We start from the raw sequence: 21,319 nt of genomic DNA, 5'->3' as shown, positions 1-21,319 counted from the left end.
CTGAGACCAAAGGTCCCTGACCAGGTCACAGCAGGAGTAAAATGAGGTGGGGAAAACCCAATTTTAAAGTGATATCAAACTAAAGAACAGATCAAATCTCATTTTGCTGCGATGTTCAGACCTCCTATTGGCACTCAAACTACTCTGGTTTTAGCCCACAGTAGAGCAGCGCACTGACCACCTTAAAAATCCTATTCATCTGATGAAAAGTGCTCCCTAGACCCTACTTTCTAAGAAGTGCTGAGCTGCTCATCAGCCCTTACCAAAATCACAGAGAAATAAAGAGCGATCCTCCCAGTGTGAGTCACTAGCCTTGCCCCTTCCTCACAGAGCAAACTGCTGGCTCGCTCCTGTTCACACAGCCCTGCACATGCTCAATAACACCATTGATTTTGTTTGTGCAGGCAGAGAGAATCCAATTTTAAAAAGCCACATTGATTCCCACCCATTAAAAACAGAGCAAGCTGCAGTATTTGCTAAATGGATAGAAAAAGACCAGGGTCAGAGTGGAGGGGCGGGAATAATGTCATTACTACGAGCTCCTTCTGAAGGACAGTTACAGAAACAGACCATAAAATATTAACACTTTGACTTTACGTTATTTGTTGAAGTTTCTAAATTACAAAAACAGTAATTCAATGATGAGAAAAAACCCCAGCAAAGAGAAGAAAATGCAAAACCAAAGGCATCCAAGAGCATGTAGCTGTGATTAGTTGATTTGGAGCATGAAAACACACGCACCGAAAGCGGGTACAGATAGAGGCACTGAGACAGCAGCACTGAGTATCTGCAAGGGCCCTGTCTGCTTTTCAGTTCTTTGTTTTCACACATTAAACAAACAGAGCCATTGCACAGGTCACCGAGGACCTTCCTTCTGCAACTGTGGTCCCAGCTGCACTGCAGACAAAAACTATTATTATTCTCTAATGGCTGCACCTTTTGGACAATGATTCAGTGTTTTATTCCCCCCTTTTGTGCAGTTTTTCGCTTCATTTTATGTTTTTATTCACACACTCTTGAAATCTTTGGGTAGTGACTAAACATCGATGAGTGGGGGCTCCCGCATCAGGCAGCCAAGCAGGCCCTGGGGATATATGGGTGCTGCCACCACAGCAGCAAGGGACACTTCACCCCAAATCTGGGAACTGGAGCTACAGACAGCCCCAATACAGGGAGCCACAGCTCAATGGTGGTCAGCAAACAACATGGTGGCTATGCTTCAGTTGGGCGCCACGTGCCACCAGGCCGCATCATGGAGCAGTCACTCATCGCAGCTTCAGTCCCACAACCTGAGCAGTTAAGTGCTTGCTGGTGCCAGTGAGGCTTTCGTAATTGGTCCCAGCTGGTTAGTTGTAACACACCTTGGTGTTGAGTAACCACCTACAAACACCATCAGCCATTCCCTAGTAACATAAGGGGGGTCAGCATGATTATTAGTTACGCGCTCTTGTGGGGCACTGCTGGACAACAGAGCCTTTAAGCTCCCGGTCAGTCAAGGCCTTGACCTAAAGTTTCACACCAGCATCAGGCCTTGCAACAGCCACAGTCCAAAGCCTGACCTTTCCACCTTACCATGGTTCTACAATGCTTTGGGCCTCTCTCCCTGCTGCTGAGGCCAGGTAGCCGCCACCACACCACCCAGCTTGCCAAAGCTATGGTGACCAAGAGCATGGCTGCCATTTCCAAGGATCATGAGATGTTCTCCAGCGCCCGGCCACACCAGTGACAGAAAATGACGACAGCAAGTCTGACAATACAGCACAGCTTGAAGCATAACCCTAAACCAACACAAGGCAAGTGATACACAAAGAAAACACACTGTTCCTAGTGAGGAATGGAAACATCCAACAATTTGGATCCCTCTGAGGATGAAAATGAGGCACCTGTCAGGAGCCAAAAGCAGGCAGGATGTGCAACAAAAGCATCTACTTTGTAAGCTGCCTGAGTAGCAGTGGCTCTGAAGACTTCAATCTGCATTTGCAAGCCTCCTTGTTCCTCCAGCTCTCCACGGTCATACAATGGCTTAGGTTGGAAGGGACATTAAAGAACATTTATTTCCAACACCTCTGCCATAGGCAGGGCTGCCATCTACTTGGTCTTCGCTCACCACTCAATTTGATCTGTGTGAAACAAAAAATCAGGGGTGTTTCCTGCAGGAAAAATAAGCAGCATTCCCTTTTCATGCCCTGTCAGGGCTGCTGCAGCATCTCCCTTACAAAACTGAGAGTTATACGCTGCATACTGGATACTTGCACCACTTAAAATGCCATTTTGAGGGCAGTAATCATTTACTGTAGCTGCAGGCTAAAGTAAAAGCTATGAGCTTGTCTAGAAGCTAGAGCTCCAGGGCTGCTCAAAAGCACAGAATTTGAGCTGAAAACGAATCTCTTCAAATCCCACGTAAGACCACACTGCAGAATTGGGCTGAGAGGAGCAGTCCACGTGGCTGTATCAGCTGCCGCGAGCAATTCTGGCCTTTGCCATCCAATGCTTTCATCTGAACCAATCTCTCATTCTCCAGGTTTGCTTCTGCTGCTTCTCTCCAACTTTCATTTTGGCTGCCCTTCAGAGCCTGAGAAGGGCACTGAGGTTGCTAGGAAAATGCCCCGACCAGTTACAAATTGGACAAGCATGGCTGCGCTTCCTCAGCTATGGGTGAGATTTGACTCTATGATGATGAAGGCTCAAGCTCATTCAGGAACCTCACAGCAGGACATCTACCACTGAAGTCCAGAGCTGGCAACTGTGTTGTAAGACCGTGCTGCCAAATGCAGCAGAATGATCCTTTTTCCACAGGCCGAGCTATCTCCCTCTGCATGCACAATTCCTATGGTTGCCATACAGGAACACTTTACGCCTGTGACCATCATTCCTCATCTTAACACCAGTTCAGATCACGCTTTAATACTACCCATGCCTGTGGAAGCCTAGCGGGCAATTCACTGAAGCTTAAGTTTAGAGGCTTTTTTGCTGGATCATAGCTACTGGTGCTGAAAGATAGTTCTCTAAATCCATCATAAATGTTTAAAGTTTATTCCCAATGGATTTTTATAGACATAAATATACGGATTAAAATCAAGTAAGAATCTGTGGGCTTTTTATTACCTTCTGAAGTAGCCAGGCCCATGGACGTTCTCCCTGTCTTTTGTATCTGCTTTCTTCCAACTGCAGTTCAGAGACTTCATACAGATCAGAAGCAAAGTTCAGACTAACACTGACAATTTCATTAAAAAAAAAAAAAAGAAAGGATTGTGTTTTCTTGTGTTCTTTGCTCCTTTATTGCTATTTTCAAAATGAAGAACAGATCCTATTAAAGTGCTAAAGGCTGAAAAATACAACTCTAAACCTGTCTCTAAACGATACAGGAAACCCAACTTTGTGCCAATCCATTTTTATCATCTCTTTGTGGCCATAACAAAGCTGAGAACAAGAGCTAAACAATAAAGAAAAAAATAATAATTTCAACCCTTTTTTTTTTTTTTTTTCCCCTGAAAGCAACATTGGTGACAATAACAAGAACCCATTGAAAAGACAGAATGTTATCTTCCAACCCAGTTAACATGTCCTTCCTTCTCTCGCACATTATGTATCTCACACATCAAGCTCTATCTTGACCTCACTTACAAAGGAACACGTTTGAAGCTGACATCTCCATACACATATCAGCATAGCTACACGGTCTCCAGCCCATTCTACCTTCCCCTTCCTTGGTCCTTCACACACCTGCTATGAGGAGATAGGTTATCAAATGAGTATTTAGAAGAGCTATACAGGAACAGCAACATTTCATTTGTACTCATGCAACCCTCCAGTATCCACTTCACTAATTTAAGTTGCTAACAACAGCAGGAACTACATTTTTGACAGTTAGGTGTATGAGAACTCTATAGTAAGCTAGTTGTTTTTTTTTCATACAGGCCATCACCATTACTTCCTTTCATCTGCTGAAATCAACTGGCAGTGTTTAATCATTAACGTTTTAGTAAAGTAACCAGGAAATTCAGCTAGTCTCAGCTGAATCTGTTTATCTTTCAGATTCGTCTGCCCCCCTTAATATTGTTTTGAGAGTCAGGGAGATACTCCATTTTCCTCTTGGATGATTCTCCTGTTTGCAGCCTCCCGTTGGCAAGGAAAACATTCGTTAGAGAAAAAAAAAGTCTCCACGTATTTTGCCTAAGACATGAGATCCTACTTCCACACCCACCACCCTGCTCTTTCTTTTGAGCGCATGGCTTCGCATGGAAGCAACTAGCTGAAGCATGAATTCCAACCATGTCGTGTACAAAGAAGGTCATCAGCTCTCCTTCTGCACCCCAGATGTCATATAGACAGTCACGTGTACCAGTGTACCCACCCTTAACCTTTTATTTGAGGTTTGAGATACAAAAATCTTTGTGTGTGAGGTGCTGTAAACACAAACCTCAGTGGGAACACTGCATAAGGCAAAGGGCTACAGACACCTAATGGCAGACTAGAGGGAAAAAGGAGAAAACATGACTTTGTTCAGCACTATGAGCACCACTGATCTCGCTGTAAGACCTCCAGTTAAAACATAAGCCACCAATTTGTTACAGTACCACACCGTACAGTACAATTCTATTACCAAGGTAACCAAAAAGTTGCTAACTTTTGGTTGCTTCTGCGAGAGCACCAACTGCTGGAACAGATGATCTTCCCAACTCCCTGACACATCAGCTGTGAGCTTCCTGGGTTTAGGCACTGAGTACATCACCAAAGTTATCAGAAACTGTTCCAAGCCTTCTGCGAAGCTACAAGCTCAGTGACAGCACTAAGAAACTCTCAGGACTTTTGATATATCATCAGGCCTGCAGTACTACGTTAGTGCTTGAGAACTTCTGCTTGGAATCAGCGAGGAACTGCAGTAGCCAGCAAACAGTAAACCAAAATCATAAGGAAGAGTTAACCCAAGTCTTTGAACCACAGCATTTTTGATCCAGATTCAGTTCAATCAAATCCAGGTCAAACCTCACAACCACCACCCTCCGAATAGAGCCCTTCATGAGAGACAACAAGTTTTGAAGTAGGTAAAAGTCTGCTACAACAGATTAATGCTAATGCAAATCAGCAAACACAAAGGTAGATGGGACAGGACCTGCATGTGCACCAAGCAACAATCCAGCACAGTCAGAACAAAATAAAGGCAAAATCTGTCAGCGCAAAATAACTAGTTTCTGTGCAAGTAAAGCAGTAGCCGGGATTGCTTCAGTCCTTCACTAGGGGGAAGGCAGAGGGAAAGCTGCTACTCAGAAACTCACAGTTTGTTTTCCAGCCTACCACAGAAGCAGCACTCTGTCCTGTTTGGAAATCGTCTATCACTGGTTTTGAAGCCTCCAGACAGCAAGGAAGGTGAAGCTTCATCTCCTTTTCTCCTACGTCTTTCCTTACACAGGGAATAGTGAATTCTAGGTCATTTTCTTCTGTAAAAGGATTTCCCTCTCCAGGTTCCTACTTACATTTTCCCTTTTATTCCTTTCTCTTAACCTTTTACTTATTCCTCTTAGTGTTAAGGCTCTCTCAAAGTATAGATATATAAGCCTCTATTCTCCTTTTATTCCCTTTTAAGGTACCACAGAATATTCTTTTTATGACCTGGCCTGAAAGGAAAAGGACCTTTTCTTAACTTTTCCACTTCTAGAGCTAACATCCAGGGCTGTAACTCAGCTTAAGCCAGGTCACAAGACTAGTGCTGTTTGAGCTGAGAACAACTCTCAGCTGCTTGAGAGGTGCTGCCTTTCCCCAGCATCACCTGGACGAGACAGTTCCCAAGCCTTGCCTGAGGACCAGCCTTTACATTCGAACTTGTAGAAGCACAAGTGCAGCAACTGCTTCAGCAAGTTAAGATATGAGCTTTGGGGACTGAAATGACAGCACTGAGGAGTCTGATGCTGGGGAACGCATAGCCCCCTAGCAAATGTAGAATCTTCAGGTCATTTCTCTCTTCTTGTAATGACTCATTCATTTAGAAGCCATCATCTGTCACTTTCCTAACCTTATTGCCAATAAGCAGCAGAGCACAAAAACAGTTTCCAAATCAGAAAACGCTCTTCGTTATAATCAGCTTTTCAGTCCCACAGTGCAGGGGCCTAAAACTCGTGACTCTAATGACTGCAGTCTTACTGTACTCAGTAAGCTTCCTCTGTGGCACACTCCAATCTCTTGCCTGCAGTGAGCAAATGTACAGGGGAGATGTTATGGAAGCAGAAGCTCGACAGGATTTAAACATGTGGCACTTGAGCAAAGCATCCCTGAAATCCTTTGCAAACTGTGTTGCTAATGCTGCTTTTCAGATTCACAAGTGTGAATGATGAATCTCTCTGCTACTAATTCTTCTTATTTTTACTCTCGGAGCACTGATCTCAAGCCAACGGGGCATCACCTCACTGCTTCTCAGCAGCCAGCACTGCTGTCAACCAGCAGCGTGCCGGCCTCAACAGGCACTGAAACAAGCACAGAGGGACACGGGGAATTGTACCCCAGGGTGGGACCGTGGTGTTTTCTCCTTCACAGCTGCAGAAGCAAGCAACGGGGAGCGGAGATCAAACAGGATGCCTCTGCCATACATGCACACAGCTGAGGCCAATGGCTGACAATCCCTACTCCAGCCCTGCTGACTGTACTGTCACTCACAAGCACCGCTGCAGCAGCAACAGCGGTTGTCACCGTACCCAGCCCACAGTCTGAGCACAGGTGTCTTCACCAGAAGACAGCGAGCCCCTTGTGTGGCACACAGATGGAGCCTCCAGTGCTACAGCCAGCCGCTGCAGGAGGAGGGTTTTGATTTCTCTTAGGTAAATAGCTCTTTCTAAGTAAAACAAGCTGGCCATTTGTAAGCTCCTTCAGACCTGCCCTGCTACAGTAAATAGGAGAGTAACCTTCATTTCTCCCATCCTTTCACCACGCTGCAGACTAAAATGGACTTGGTATGCTTTCACAGCTTGAAAGAAAAGAAAATAGAAGGCAGGAAATCCTCTGACAGCCTTGTTTCAGTGATAACATGAGAGACGCAGCAGCAGGAGACGATAACAAAACAAAACAGCCCAACTCCCAAAGCACCCACGGGCAACCTCCAGCATGGAGCCTAGGGCCTCCCAGCCCCTCGTGGCCACCACATTGCCTCTGGCAGCAAGCAAAGAGAAGGCAGGGATCATCCCAGGGTTAGGGCTGGGTTAATAAAAAAGATCAGCAGACGGCAGTGCCAGGAGCTGCATTTGAAGCACATATAGTTGTTTCCACGCCAGAAAGTGCAGCTCTCAAGGTTCAGCCCTAGGCCTGGGACTGCGCTGCAACACGTTTAAACAGCGGTAGCAGCCTTGGGTAAATGTTCTTCTTTTAGAAGCACATTTGCATTGACCTTTTTTTCCCCATGTTTTGCTCAGCAGCTCACCTGCTGCTGGAGCTCATCCCCACACCTAAAGCTGTACTCTGTTCCTTCCCAAATCTGTGGCTAAACAGAGGTAGTAACTTCAGGTGGGAAAGATAAACAGCTGGAAACAAAGGGCTCCTCAAAAACAAACATTCATCTTGCTGCAAGTCTTTCTAGCAACAACAAACAAGGGAAAAAGAGCATGGGAAGGGCAGCCTATGGTTAACAGGTGTCCTGGAGCCTAGATTTCAGGGTGCTTATAGCATCTCTGGCTGCTCCAGCAATTAATGGGGACTGTGGCAGTCAAAAATACTTTTGCTTAATTTTTTTATTTTTTTATTTTATTTTTTTAAAATTTTTTTTCATTTCTGCTCAGAGGGACTTTGCAAACCATTTATTTGTGCCAATGAGCTGTGGTATCTCCTTGTGTTGGAGTAAGGCAGAGGTTTTGACTCATCAGGACCTGAGCCCTCATCCAGCTGATGCCAACCCCATGTTTCCAACCCTCAGACTTGCTTCTGGCTGCCACTTGTCCTCCACTAATGGTGCCTGTGGGTACATAGGTTCCTTCCTTTCCACCACCATGATGAAGATCTGCAGGAGCAATCACTGATGTCACTCCCCTATCCTTGCTGTACAGGAGCAGACTTGAGGGAAGGCAGAGGGGACAAAAGGGGATGCCTAGCACTCAAATGAGATTTTGAATTTTTCATTATTCAGACACAGATAAACCAAAAGGAAGCAGCACAAAACTTCTCCATCTCCTCGGGACACTGGCAAAGGAGACAGCAGCTTTGCTTTGCTTGGAAAAGCCTCCTGGCAGCATTCATTGCAAACAGCTCCTTGTTGCAGATACTCTTGGAGGTGCGTAGCTGGGCCCACTTTGTAACTTGATAAATAAATGAATGATGTGGTGGCCATTCTGACTCTGTCTGGGGCTGCAGCCTCCTGTCGAGTGCTGCTAGCATCTTATGGCAGAGGGGCAGGTTGCTGCCTTGGACAGAGGAGGGGAGTAGCTACAGCTGCTTGTTGAGAGCAAAAGCCCAGGGAAATAAGGTTTCACCAGAGAAAGCCCTGAGGACACTCTGGTTGGAAGAGATTGTTGAGGCCAAACGATAGGCTTTTCTGTTTTAAATTAGACTCTAGAAAGGGAATTATTTTGGAATATACAGCGCATGCCTTCTGCTGGATGCATCATGGGCACACCACCTGTTTACAATCCCAGTTCTGGGTGATGTATACACAAAGGAACTTGGCAAAGAACTACCTTCACTTCTTTAAAACCAAAACCCAACCTGGCATAGCTATCACAGAGATGGAACAAAGCCAAAATCTTTCAGCTGAGTGCCTGCTTCCTTTGAGTCTTGGTGGTCTGGATACAAAGAAACTGACATTTAATTAATCCTGGTGATGGTTTTGCAAAAAAATATGGCGTTGAATTTTGGTCTTGAAAAAGCAAATCCAAACTGCAGTGTTCTTGGGAAAGAAGAGAAGGACTACTTCAAATGCTACAGTTTATAATTTTCTACTGCATGGAACCCAGTGACTTCACTCCAGTTCCCAGTGGAAACTTTCCTCTGAAACCATCTAGTTATTCTCCTGGATAAACAGGGTCAGTAAAGCAGTGAATGCTGCAGGTAAGATTGAAGCAGACTGACAGAACAATGAAGCTTCCACAGTTGCAAAAGCAGTCAAGCCTAAAATAGAGATGTTTTTGCAAGTCCAGAATGGCAGAAGATTTTGAAACTTCAGTGCATTAGCACTGTTATACAAGGACTTAACAGATGCCAGTTCACTGAGTAACCTAATGAGCATGGCCTATCCCTCCTGCTATTACTACTGCCTCACTTGAAGGGCAGTTTTAGCCAGAACTATGTGTGTTCTGAGTCAGACAGGGAGGAGGTCATGATGCTGCTCGGGGAGCCACCTTGCCAGGGCTGGAGGACCGATACCTGTCATGGCCTGAAGTCCATTTGGGGCAGGACAGAGAGAACAGGGCCAGCCAGACCCCTGTATTCTTCTACTGCTTACCTGGAAAAGCACGCACAGTACCTGTGCAGCCTAACAATTTCATGGCATCACATAATCACTATGGTTGGAAAAAAACACTAAGACCATCTAGTCCACTCATCAATCCATCATTACCATGCCCACTAACCATGTACCTCAAGCGCCACATGCCCATGACACTTCATGCTTGTATATCATTTTGCAGTATCTGAAATGGGACCAACAAAGATAACCAACTCCTCAAACTGATACTCAGCTTCACTCCCTGCTATCCAAACATTTCATCAAAGGTAACTTACCTACATAGCAGACATCTCAACCCATGGCCAGACATGCCACATACCACAGCTTCTAGACAACAAGGCACCAAAACTCCACTTATCCTTTGACAGTGCAGGGGTGACAGCCATTATTTTAAATCTGTAATACTCTGCAAATTGTAAATGATCTTGTGGGGTGATGATGACATTAATTAGTGAAATGCAGACATCTATGGGGTGTAACACAGCAGTGACTTCAGCTGAGCAGCAAACCAAAAAGCAACAGGCAACGAAACACAATGGCCACCAGGTGTTGGGATGACAGATGTGGGCAAAGAGGATCCCACCCCTGGCAGGCAGTCTGCTCTGGGCTTGCTCCTTTCATCAGATGTTTCTGAAGGAGTTTGGACCTTCACTGCAGTCCTTGGGACTGCCTTCACCCCCAACAAGCTGCAATCTTCGGTCTGCAAATGGCTGTGACATCCTTTATTTATATAGCTGCGGGCTCAGTGCAGATCCCCAGATGCACCTGGGGCACCTCATCTAAGCACAGCTTTCAGGTAGGCAGCAGGGATCCAGTGATCCCAGAAGAGGTTAGCACAGCCTGGCCCACTAATCTCAGGTTCTCTACAGTCAAGGGAGAGAGAGGAAGATCTCCCAAGTGTCAATTCAGGCAGCAGATCTACCCGCATCCTCTGAGGAAGGAGAAAAATGCCATTGACATTCCGCTGGCCTTTTTTGGTACCTTCTGTTTTACCCTGCCATCTCAACATCACCACGATCCTTCTGGAGTGAACTGAGTTTGCCTGATAAAAGTATTCCTGATGTGACAGCAGTATTCCCAATGCTGGAGCACTCAGTGAGGGCTCTCAAGCTGCTCTGGCAGTGCAACACAATGTCTCCCCACTGCTCTGCTCACAGGAAATCTGGCAGCAGGACTCAGTTTGTCTGCAGAGCACGTTACATGGCGGCAACAGCACATGGCTCATGTACAATCTGCAGGCAAAAGAGAAAGCAGCCCTGGGACTGTTTTAGTTTACACTGAGCCATGCAGACTGTGGTGAAGAAAGAACAGAAAGTTTATCTAAAGCCAGTTCTGTCTTCCATCTCTGGGAGAAGGAAGCATGCCTATCATTTATAGGAACAGAAAATGTCTCATACTGCCATGAGATTTGTCAGGGTCCCACAGAACTTGATTTGGAAGGATAGGCCATCACATTCTTGAGAGTAGTGTCAAAAAAACAACGGGGAAAGCAAAAGTTGTCACTAATATGTGGGGATACGTGGGACAATGTGGGAATTGCTCCCAAAAGCCCAAAATAAGACACCTCCTCCAGCTGAGAACCAACGTCAGTTATATTCCCCAGCGCTCTGCCCAGTCTTTCACTAAACGTGCAAGTCTCTTTTCTGGCACGCCTGCTTAGAATCTAAGAGGTTTTACTCTCATGAAGCTTTTCTTTCACATTCAGCTTAAATGTGCCATTTCTGGAAGTCATCCCCTTGTCTTTCATACTCTAGCGAGCAAAACAAGTGTAAATTAAATGGAAGACACATGAAATCTTTATAAAGTCCTGTGTTTCCCCTAGCATGAAAGTTCCTTCTCTCTGGAATAGAACGGTTCTTTATGCCATATTTTTCCCCATCAGAAAATGAAGAATATAAATTTTCCTCATGACTTGAATGTAGCTTCATCAGCAGCCCCCTGCTGAGCTAATTCATCCCAACAAGATTTTTCTTTTTTAACTTTTCTTTTTTCTTTTTCTTTCCCCCACTGAGTTGCTGCCCCTTCTCTCCTCCTCCCAACAACCGAGGCACAGAAAGAGTGGAATCAGACAGACAGAACTTAGTATCCAAGAAGCTGCAACTTCAGACCAGGCAGGAGTAACATTTAAAATATAAGAAGGAAATTTTATCAAGCCTTTTCCTCCCCAGAGACTGCCACAAAAATATTCCTTGTTTGTCACCGAGAATGAACCACTTTTCTCTTTCATTTCTGCTTTCTGTCACATATTTCTTTTTGGCTGCCCCTTCTGCCTTTCAGCTTGGGACCCAGGCTGCTAATGCAGAATCAGAGATAACTCAACAACAAAATGCCTGTATTATCTTTCTTTTTTTTTTCCTACTTATCTGCCAGGTAATTGCAACCCTAAAAGCTTTAGCATATTTACCACAGAAACATGTCTCTCCTAGAGGATGGGACTGTCATCAGGTAGAATATTTCATTTAATAAGCCTCTTTGGAGGTACAAACCAGGGTTGGGGATTTTTTTCTGGCCTCCTTCAGAGCAAAGGACAAGCAGATAAAAATCAGCTGCTGCAGTGCTACATTGTCAAAGTTCCTGTTCCTTTGCAAATTAACTCTTCCCAAGCTCCAAGCTACGGAGTGCTTTGCCACTGGGATGTTTATGAAGTAGGAAAAGGGTCAGATAACAGCTCAGGCTATATTTTTTTCCCAATACTCTCCATGTATGAAACAGGTTTCTGCCCTATTTACAAACAGAGCAACTATCTGGCTTTATCTGTAACCCAGCTGAGGAGCTGTACAGAACACCTGGATGAATTTTCATTAACTCAGTCATCAAGAAGGATTACGTTTTCCCTCTTGCCCCTGTTACACAAAACTACAATAACAAAAACAAGGCCTGAGCATTTCTAAATTCAGCTCTCCTCTAAAGACAAATGCTTTTTCCCTTCCATTTTCCCTCACACATGGCTGAGCTAACTGCAGAACTGCTTTTCTCAGTCCTTAGGATGCCGGACAAAGCTGAGTGATACCAAAGAGAAGGTCTGAGGAGAACATCTATGGAGAGAGCCTGTGTCTTGGAGTCAAAATGCAAGCAGGAGATCACCTTCCAGGGTTATGAGGATTCCTTGCTGAAGCTGTTTTGTAGACCGAAGGAGATAGAGCTCTTTCACACATTTTTCTTTGAGTGCACCTACTCAGAGCTCAGAAACTCCATCCAAGCACATGACATACCTGTAGTTAAAAGGACTATAAGTGGGAATCGTCAGACTCTGACAGGTTCTCAGTCCAACCCTAGACTGCTGACAATACTCATTCACCCCTACCAACCGCTTCCCACACAGATAAAAGTGCATTCAGCCCCGCCAGGCTGCCTGATGCAGAGCTGATGGGAGCCAACAAGCATCCTCCCACTGACTCCAATAAGTTTCACAGTCTGTGTGGAAACTACTTGACAAAGCATCATCCGCACCCATATAGTTGCTTTCCCATGGGCCAGCCTTGTTTTTGTAAAATCCCTGGTTTCACCAATCAACAAAGGCTGGATGATACAGCCAACATATAGATTACTTAGCTTAAGGTCTTCCTGAAACCAAGAGCCTCCTTGCATTGACTTGGAAAGAAAATGTGAACTCTCCGTATCAAGTATCTCTTCCAGAAACAGAGAGAAGGAAGTGCAGACAACATGAAAAGGCTTCCCAAATTGTAATTCGCAAGTAGTTTTTTTGCAGCAGTCAACATTCTATGGTTATTTACAAATTGACAGTAGTTTTCATTGCAAGTAAACTCCAAGAGCTAATGATACCATTTTCTCATACCACCAACAAGCCTTTCTAAGAGCCACTCCAATTTAGCATTAAGGGATGACTCTCATTCACTTACAGCAACAAAGGAAAATTCCTGTAGGTAAAATACTTCTAATAACATGACTTGAACCCAATGTCTTACCTGTAATATCTGGATTGAAGGTAGGTAGAACACACAGCTTTAGACACGTGGCTAGCTGATCCAAAGTCTATGACCTTGACCCTATATGGCTGTCGGGACGGATCTACCAACATGATGTTCTCTGGTTTAAGATCAGCATGAATCAGTCCCAAGCTTTTCAACTTCATTAGGGCAGTTGCTACCTGCTGCAGAATTGGTCGAATGTACTTAAGGGGCAAGGGACTGAATTTGTTTTGTTTTAGGAAATCATAGAGGTTCTGCTCTAACATTTCAAAGACCAAGCACGTGTGATTCTTGTGCTGGAAGCACTCATACGCACGGACAAAGTTGTAGTCATCCGCACTTTCTGTGCTCAGCCGAGCCAGGATGCTCACTTCAATCTGGCCTTGCCGGGCATAGGAAGGATGGTTCTTTAGGATCTTGATGGCCACAATCTCATTAGTGCCACGTTTCCAGCATTTGACTACTTGTCCAAAGGTTCCCCGGCCAAGAAATTCTAACACTTCGTACGTGTTGGTCATGGAACAGAGCACCTCATGTTGCACCAGCTGGTAATCCCCTTCGCTGTTGGAGCCACTGTTTTTGGAGGTGGCCGTGGAGGTGGTGGCGGTGGCTACAGTGGCCCCACTGGCATTGTTCTGAATCATTGGTGGATGCTCTTCGATGATCTGCACGCTGCTCGTGTTCTCAATCTCCTCACTCTTTCTCTTAAGTCCACATTTTTGGTAGGTGTCCAGAAGGCTCACAGTGCTGCGACGCATCAGGTTGTGTGGCCCGCCCAGTGTTTGCCCAGACACTGCCACCACACCAGAAGTGCTGTTGGCGGACGTCACCACGATGTGCCCCGTGCTTGCTGGGAAGATGATGGTCTGTTCGTAAGGGATGCTCGGATTGGGGATCTGGAGGGAGGCGTTGACGGCGGCTGCGGCGGCTGCTTGGGAGGACTGTACGCTCTTGCTCTGGCTGTAGACTTTGCTGTGTGTGCCGTACCCAGTCATATCCCAGTTCGAACTCGGCTCTACTTTCAGTTTCTTCACGCTACAGAAGGCACTTGACTGAAGGGTGTGAGGAGAGAAAACTTGCACATGCGAGGCCATACCTGCAAGAAAATATCAGAGTGAATCCAGCGTCAATATGCTTGCCCCAGCTTTCTTTTATTTTCTCTTGTACGGTGACAGTAAGGGAGAATGGGATACGGATTTTGGATGCAACGCATGCACAAAAATGAAATTCTTCCAGTATATGTATTCATCACAAATAAAATATTATGCTCTAAAATCAATCATTATTCCCAACTGAACCACAGTAGCAAACACCTAGCAAAAAACAAATTTTGCTCCCTTGCTCTGCCCCTTCCCATTTTTAATAGTGGGAACATAAATGTTACTTTTTTCCTCCTTTGCCTAAGGAGACTCCTATTCCCATTGTCTCCAGGAATATATCTACAACTCTTTTGCTGATGCAAAATACTGCAAAGTATCCTGCCTACGGAGGCCAAATCGCAAATCCTCAGGCTCCTTCTGTATTAAACAGCTTGGTGGATCTGACCTAAGACGTCTGTTTACTCCCATAAAGCCACTAAGTAGCTTCCGGCTTGCGGAGAGCCAGGATGGAACCAGAAGAGGACACGCCATGACAAATGGAGGTGTGCTGGCAAAGCTGAGGAGCCAGGACAGAAGCAGCAGATGATGTCCCAGGTTGCTTGCCAAGTCTGTGTGTGGGAATCGTGTCCAGAGCTTGTTTCTGCTCAGAGACACTGATGATTGAGTTAGACAACATGATCTCTAGCACACGCTCTCAGTTGTCTCAGATTTATAAAATTATGTTCATCTATTCTTATGCATAGTGACAACAGCATCGCTGGAAAGCAGATCCCCTGGAAGTGAAAGTGTTGTTAACAATACAAGGTGTAAATTAGCTTGCAGAGGAATCAGGTCCGTTTCATTTTTAAGAAAAGAACCACTTTTACTGTGAGCTTCTTTGGCTCTGGAAGAGATAATGACCTTCTACACCTTTATTCAAAACAAAAAAAAAGAAAAAAAAAAAAAAAAAAAAAAAAAAAAGGAAAAAGGAAAAAGAAACCCTGCACCTCATACTCAAAGTCAAAATAAAGTATCATTGAGACAATCCTACTGACAGATCTGGGTTACGAACCACTAAAACAGAGAACGCTCCTATTCAGAAGGTGCTCCACAGAGAAGAGGATGTCTAAGTCCTGACTTGCAGCTAGCTCTCCTTTCCCAGGGCAGGTATGGGGCTGCTGGGGCTAAGTTATCAAGAACTGCACAAATCTGTAGGGATTCCCAGGGAAGAAGCCACTGCCTGGCTGCAGTTCAGGCTGAAGAGAATGCCCTCTGTCAATGAATCGTGGAATTCTTAAGTGTTGGAAGGGACCTTTAAAGGCCATCTAGTCCGGCTCCCCTGCAATGAACAGGGTGCCCATGGATGAGGATGGGGTCCTCATGAGCCATCTCCACCATCCCCATGGAGCCACCCAACCGCAATGGCGCAGCGGGAAGAGCGCTTCCTCCACTCCAGAATCACCCCTTCATCCAGGTTCACCACAAAAGGCAAAACCACCAACCCTCCTGTCTGTTGCCAGTTTTTCTTTTCAGTAAACCAAAACAACTAGGGAAGAAAAAGACAATATGCTGAGCTGGCAGTGTTGCTGAATTATTAAGCACAAACATAACCTTGAACTGCTTGCAACTTTAACAAGTTAAAAGCTGAATTAATGCTTCAGCGACAAAAACACAACAAACTTGGTAACGCACACGGATAGCTCCTTCACACAGGGATTTGTCAGCACCAATCTGTCAGCTCCCTTCCAGAAAATAAGGCTATTCTCTACCAGTCTGTGTTCTTCTGAAGATGGTATGGAATCCATATACACACATACGCTCTCATATACATATACACTCATACCAGCAAACACAAACATGGGTGCATGCTGCCAAAGCTGGGTGACACAGTCAGGCAAGAACACTCAGCTCTGGATGCTTTTTGCTGCAACTTGTATGAATTTCCCCCACCCTAACCCACTGGACAGCAGTTCCCAAGCTCCCTGCCCTGTGCTTTCTCTTGTCCCTCCTCTCTGCGGGGTAATGAGGTTGCCACAAATGCTGGAGCACACAGCAAACTCATAGAGCCACATCAATATCACTCAACCTGTCATTCTGGGCACCAATGTCGTATGTGAGTAAGCCGGAGCTGTGTTTGTTTTCCCATAGATTAATCCCATAGATTAGAAAGAGTCATGGTGTTCTTTTTAGTACAGAGCCAACCTTTCTGGAGAGCAGGGTTGGCTTGATGTATGTTTTCCCCCTGGACGCGAATAATAAAGCAGATGTAATTGGTAACATATTGTGGACCTAACTGGGGTGTAATTTATAGCTTTATGGCTTTCATTTCGTGGTGTGCTTGAGCAATATCTCTCCATACAAAATAAAAAGGGGAAAAAAGGATTGACACAGAAGTAGGAGAGAGTTTCGTCTCTTGAAGTCCCCTAGAATGACACCAGAAGAACCAGTTGCCCCAAATTAAAGTCTGAAGAGCAGCAGCTGCAACTTTCTCGGCGCTGCTGCAAAAATCAGGATAATCACTACCATTAGGAGACAGACTTTCAACTGGTGCAAACTGGCAAAGCTCCAGTCGATATCAGCTGACGCTAAAAACAAGGTCAGCAGTCACTCAACATCATCATCGTCAGATGGCTGCCTGTGCCCTCAGTGAAATGAGTTCTTGTTAGGATTTGGTTCCCACATCAACAACAAGCCCCTTGCTGTCCTGCCACATTATTTGTGGGAACAGGATGCCCTGTTACCCAAAAACAGGGAACTGGAGAAGTAGACATGTGGCTACTGGGAGGGCTGTGGGCTCCACTGCTGCCACCGCCACCCTTATTGGAGGTCATATATAATCGTAAGAGAAAATGGTTTTTTCCCCTACGAAAGAAGGATGACATTTTCTTTCTTCCATCCAAAATGATTTTTGCTAGTCTGAGGTTTTAGGGGACATGTCATAAGGAGAATAGCTCGGTTAGCTTTTCAGCATAGTCCGACACCAAGAAATTACAGTCTGATTGGCAGCTCGGTGATGGGAAAGGAAGGCTTCTGCAGCTAAGTCATTTTTATTGCAAATCTGCCTGTGCAGCTAATGGGAGAAAAACACAACCCTAAATTTCCCAAGGACATTAGCAAACCGTGCTGGTGGCATATTGTGTTTTTTTTATATATATTATCTTTATTCCACAGCAATAGTAGAAATAGTAGTAAATGTGAGTAACAGTTGGATGGCTTGTTACAGGGCTCAAATTTGACAGTGCAGCCTGTGATACAAATTACAGCTTCAGACCCTTGATTGTGCGAGGTTTGCCATGACCCAGTGAGGAGATGGGATGGCTACAGGAGGGCGATGCTTGCTGGTCCGGCCCCATAGCAGTGATGCCCTCAGCATCCCAGAGCTGGTGCCTGGGGAAGGAGCACCCCCACACCTGAGCCAAGGGAGCATGGGGCTCAGTTTCATACAGACCTTGCACGTGGTGAGTGTCTGGGCAGGGAGCTGAATCAACACTGGGCAATGCATAAAATAAAATTGACAGTTCCTGTCTTTAATAAAGAGTTTTAGGGAGACATTTAAAGCTCTCATACAATTGATGGTGACTGGATTTAATGGGGCCTTCCCTTGTCCTTGATGTGACTTAGGTAACTCCCTGCAGCATCCACATGAGCTGAAGTACGCAGTGTGCAGTGAGGGGACGATGCTAAAATAGACCAAATGACTTTGATTAAAAGACTTGACTGTTTTTTCTTTCCCAAGAACTCCTCCCACATCAGCTTGCATTTAATAATAATTTAGCAGGTGCTATTTACAATTCAGATGGCCTTCTGTGTGCACACACAAATCCCGCAGCCACCTCACCAGGATTTCCAACAGGTTTCAGGAAAGCAAATGAGATAAAGTTCCCTATCCACCCACCTCACCCTAAAGGGCAAAAAATGCACTGTGGGGACTAAAATAAGAGCAGTTTGAAAGTCACCGATGTTTTCTTCTGCTTTACTCAGGGCACTTAGTGCTGATTTATACAAGCAGCCTTTGCAGTGGCAGGAGACCCAGCCCCTGCCCTGTATTAAGCAGGCAGTAAGACCTTCTGCAGCACCTGCAGAGCTGCCAGTGCACTGTAACCAGAGGCTGCTTGCTGACTGCTGGGAGAGCGACAGAGCCTGCTTGAAAAATACTGTAAAAAGCACAAGGCATGTGTTCAGCATATAAATGATGTGCAGAAGACACTCCTGAAATAAATATCTTTCTCTTCTCCCCAGAGAGACGCGAGCCTGAAAACTCATATGCACACCTAGGTTAAGAAGGCAATGAAAAGGGGATCTGCCAGATATGCCTAATGTATTGCACCTTCAAAATTGCCATGTCTGAAGCACAGCATTCTTCTTCAAGGTGGCCTCTGTGTGGCCTCTTTAGAGTCAATGTCCCCAGTACTGCACACTTTTGGAATTTCCTTCAGATTGACATCCTTCAAGGGTACATACATTCCTTTCCTTGTGCTAATAATGTCTGGAGAAACCCCACAGAAGAGTTCAGGCCCCAACAGCCTCAAATCCTTCCTGTTCTTGGTGAGCAGATGTCTCAAGAAGCTTCGTTCCAGGCAAAAATCCCTCTGCCTTTCTGCTCTACTTTTCCCATCCTGCTATTAACACTGTTTCATCCTAATTAGTAGATTCCTAAATGCTTAAGCAGGGCATAGTGGGTCTCAAAGATATGACAGAGCCTGCCACCTGCACTGCTCTGGCTTCACATTGCTCTGAACTGCTGCGCTCAATCCACATCTTGCAGACAGGGGAAGAGCACTTTCCGACCCACGGAGTAGCCATAAACACAATCAAATGATCTGTTTGAACAACTCTTTTCCCCCACCTCCCTCCCACCTGCACAGTAGGTCTCACCACAGCAAGACTGCAGGGGACCATCTGCAGCACAACCCTGCTTGCTGTTTCACAGCCTGCACCACAACTTTCCTTCTTAGACAGATAAAAGCTAGCAACAAGGACTACAGACCCAGCTAAGTCGCCAGCAAGAACCATCTGGACAACACACTCAGGCCTCCAGTGCAGACATGGGATGAAGGCCGGTAAGACGGCCACTCCCCCCTCGTGGTATGAGATGTGCAGATGCACAGCCCCCCACAGGGGCAGCATCTCTTCTCCCAGGACTATGTCATGGAGACTGTGAGGTGGGATAACTATGCATACAGGGGCACATCCAGAACCCCAGCATATCCTGCACATAGGGATGGTGCTGCACCACTCCAGTAGGCCACATGTTGGAGGTTCAAACACAGAGGCTGCTCCAAACCACATCCATCCATGCCCACCACACCTGGTAGGTCACTGGACAGTGCTGTGCAAGCTGGATGCAGACTGTGGGCAACCTCTTCAATGAGCCTGCTATGCATCTGAAACACCAAACACCAAGGAATTAGTGAACAGAAGCTACCACCAACCACAGCCCTCCCTCTGAACCATCTGTGCTGCCTTTTATTTTCTCTGCAGACCAAAGTCAAGTCCCTGCAATATCAAGCTCTTCAGAGCTTATTCACCACAGTCTCACATCTTACCACTACCAACCCCACTCTTCCATATCCACACTAAGCCACAAAGCCCTACTATTAGTTATCTTCTGTTATCTGTTTCCATCGTGATTCTTATTCACCACTTTGACGTGGGTTCAGGTGCCCATGAGCCTGAGTAACAGTCTGTGGGCTCTTCTGACATATTCCTGGGCTTAAGCTCATGAAGGAAAATCTGAGACACATATATACACTCAGATTTAAGTCTTTAATTACTCTTCACTGAAGGATTCTGTCGGGGTCACCTCTATCTCCCACTTTAATGAACTGCAATAACGACAAGATTTCCTCCACAAATCCTGTGGCTAGTTTATGTTTCCCATTACAGTTAATTAATGACACAGCACCTGAAAACACAGGTCAAAATATTCTTCACCAGAGGCTCTGCTGCCTTATTTCCCCACTGATGCTGCAGTGACTGACCTGACACTGAATTTGATGCCTCGGTATGAGAAGACCCAGCAGTACAGTCTGTGCTACCCCAAACTCGGGGGATACCTTCATGGAGTTAAGCCCGGCACAGTGAGAACAGCACAACAGTGGAAAGCTTTCTCTCCATCAACAGCCCTCCTTGAGAACCTCACTCTGAGAGCCAGAGCTGGGATGAGGAAGAATGAACAAGGTCAAGACTGTGGGACTGATGGCAGCTCTGCTTAGAAGCTTCGTCTGTGGAAAACACTGAGGAATTCCTAACACAACACCTTGCCAAAGAAGGTCATCTTCCCAGCTTCCTCCAGAGGAGCAAGCAGAGGTTGATGCCAGCATGTGGTGCCCAGCTCCCATTGTACGGCTCCTGTGAAAGGAGAGTGGAATGGTATCCACAGCATGTCTACAGAATCTGAAGTTTCCTCTAGAGAGCTCTACAAGATGGACTGAGTAGTAAATACATAACTGATCAAGGCTTGCCTTGTACTCCAGCTTAGCACATGTGCAGGCCCATACTTTCAACCTACAAACAGATCTGTAACATGAGAGTCTCTGTGCTCTCACAATCTCCATCTCTGATTACTTCTTGCTGACAGAGCTGCATCCTGAAAGCAGAACTGGAAATAAGAAGGCTCTCAGTGTGACCCTGCTTTCCAGGTGGCGTGGCTCATATCACTCAGCTGGGTCACTTTGGTTTCCATCTTCAAGACAGGAGGAGACAACAGCACACCGTCTTACAAGAGGAGCTGAGGACTGGCTTCATTTCCAGCCCCAGATCCTACAGATTGCCACTAGCTGCCCTACTTGGCCATGAGCTATATTAGTTCCCAAAAATGGGTGTTAGGGGCTCTGGAAAATGGACCAAAATGAATCAGTGTTTTCCTCTGCTGCCCTGCCTTGTGCCATACT

The 21,319-nt window shown here is 45.6% G+C and overlaps 1 protein-coding gene across 5 annotated transcripts in view; it reads right to left on the bottom strand.

Annotated features, from left to right (window-relative positions):
* HIPK2 (homeodomain interacting protein kinase 2) overlaps window positions 1–21,319 on the bottom strand; it is a 123,192-nt gene that overhangs the window by 69,758 nt on the left and 32,115 nt on the right. For all 5 annotated transcript variants that reach the window (XM_072326735.1, XM_072326739.1, XM_072326736.1 and 2 more), the window contains exon 2: window positions 13,345–14,443. In XM_072326735.1, the coding sequence (XP_072182836.1) occupies window positions 13,345–14,443 (1,099 nt within the window). The remainder of the gene's footprint in view (window positions 1–13,344; window positions 14,444–21,319) is intronic.

This window comes from Excalfactoria chinensis, chromosome 1 (assembly GCF_039878825.1).
Source record: "Excalfactoria chinensis isolate bCotChi1 chromosome 1, bCotChi1.hap2, whole genome shotgun sequence".
Classification (NCBI taxonomy): domain Eukaryota; kingdom Metazoa; phylum Chordata; class Aves; order Galliformes; family Phasianidae; genus Excalfactoria; species Excalfactoria chinensis.
The sequence above is the reverse complement of the archived record's forward strand: the minus strand, read 5'-3'. Positions and strand labels throughout refer to the sequence as shown.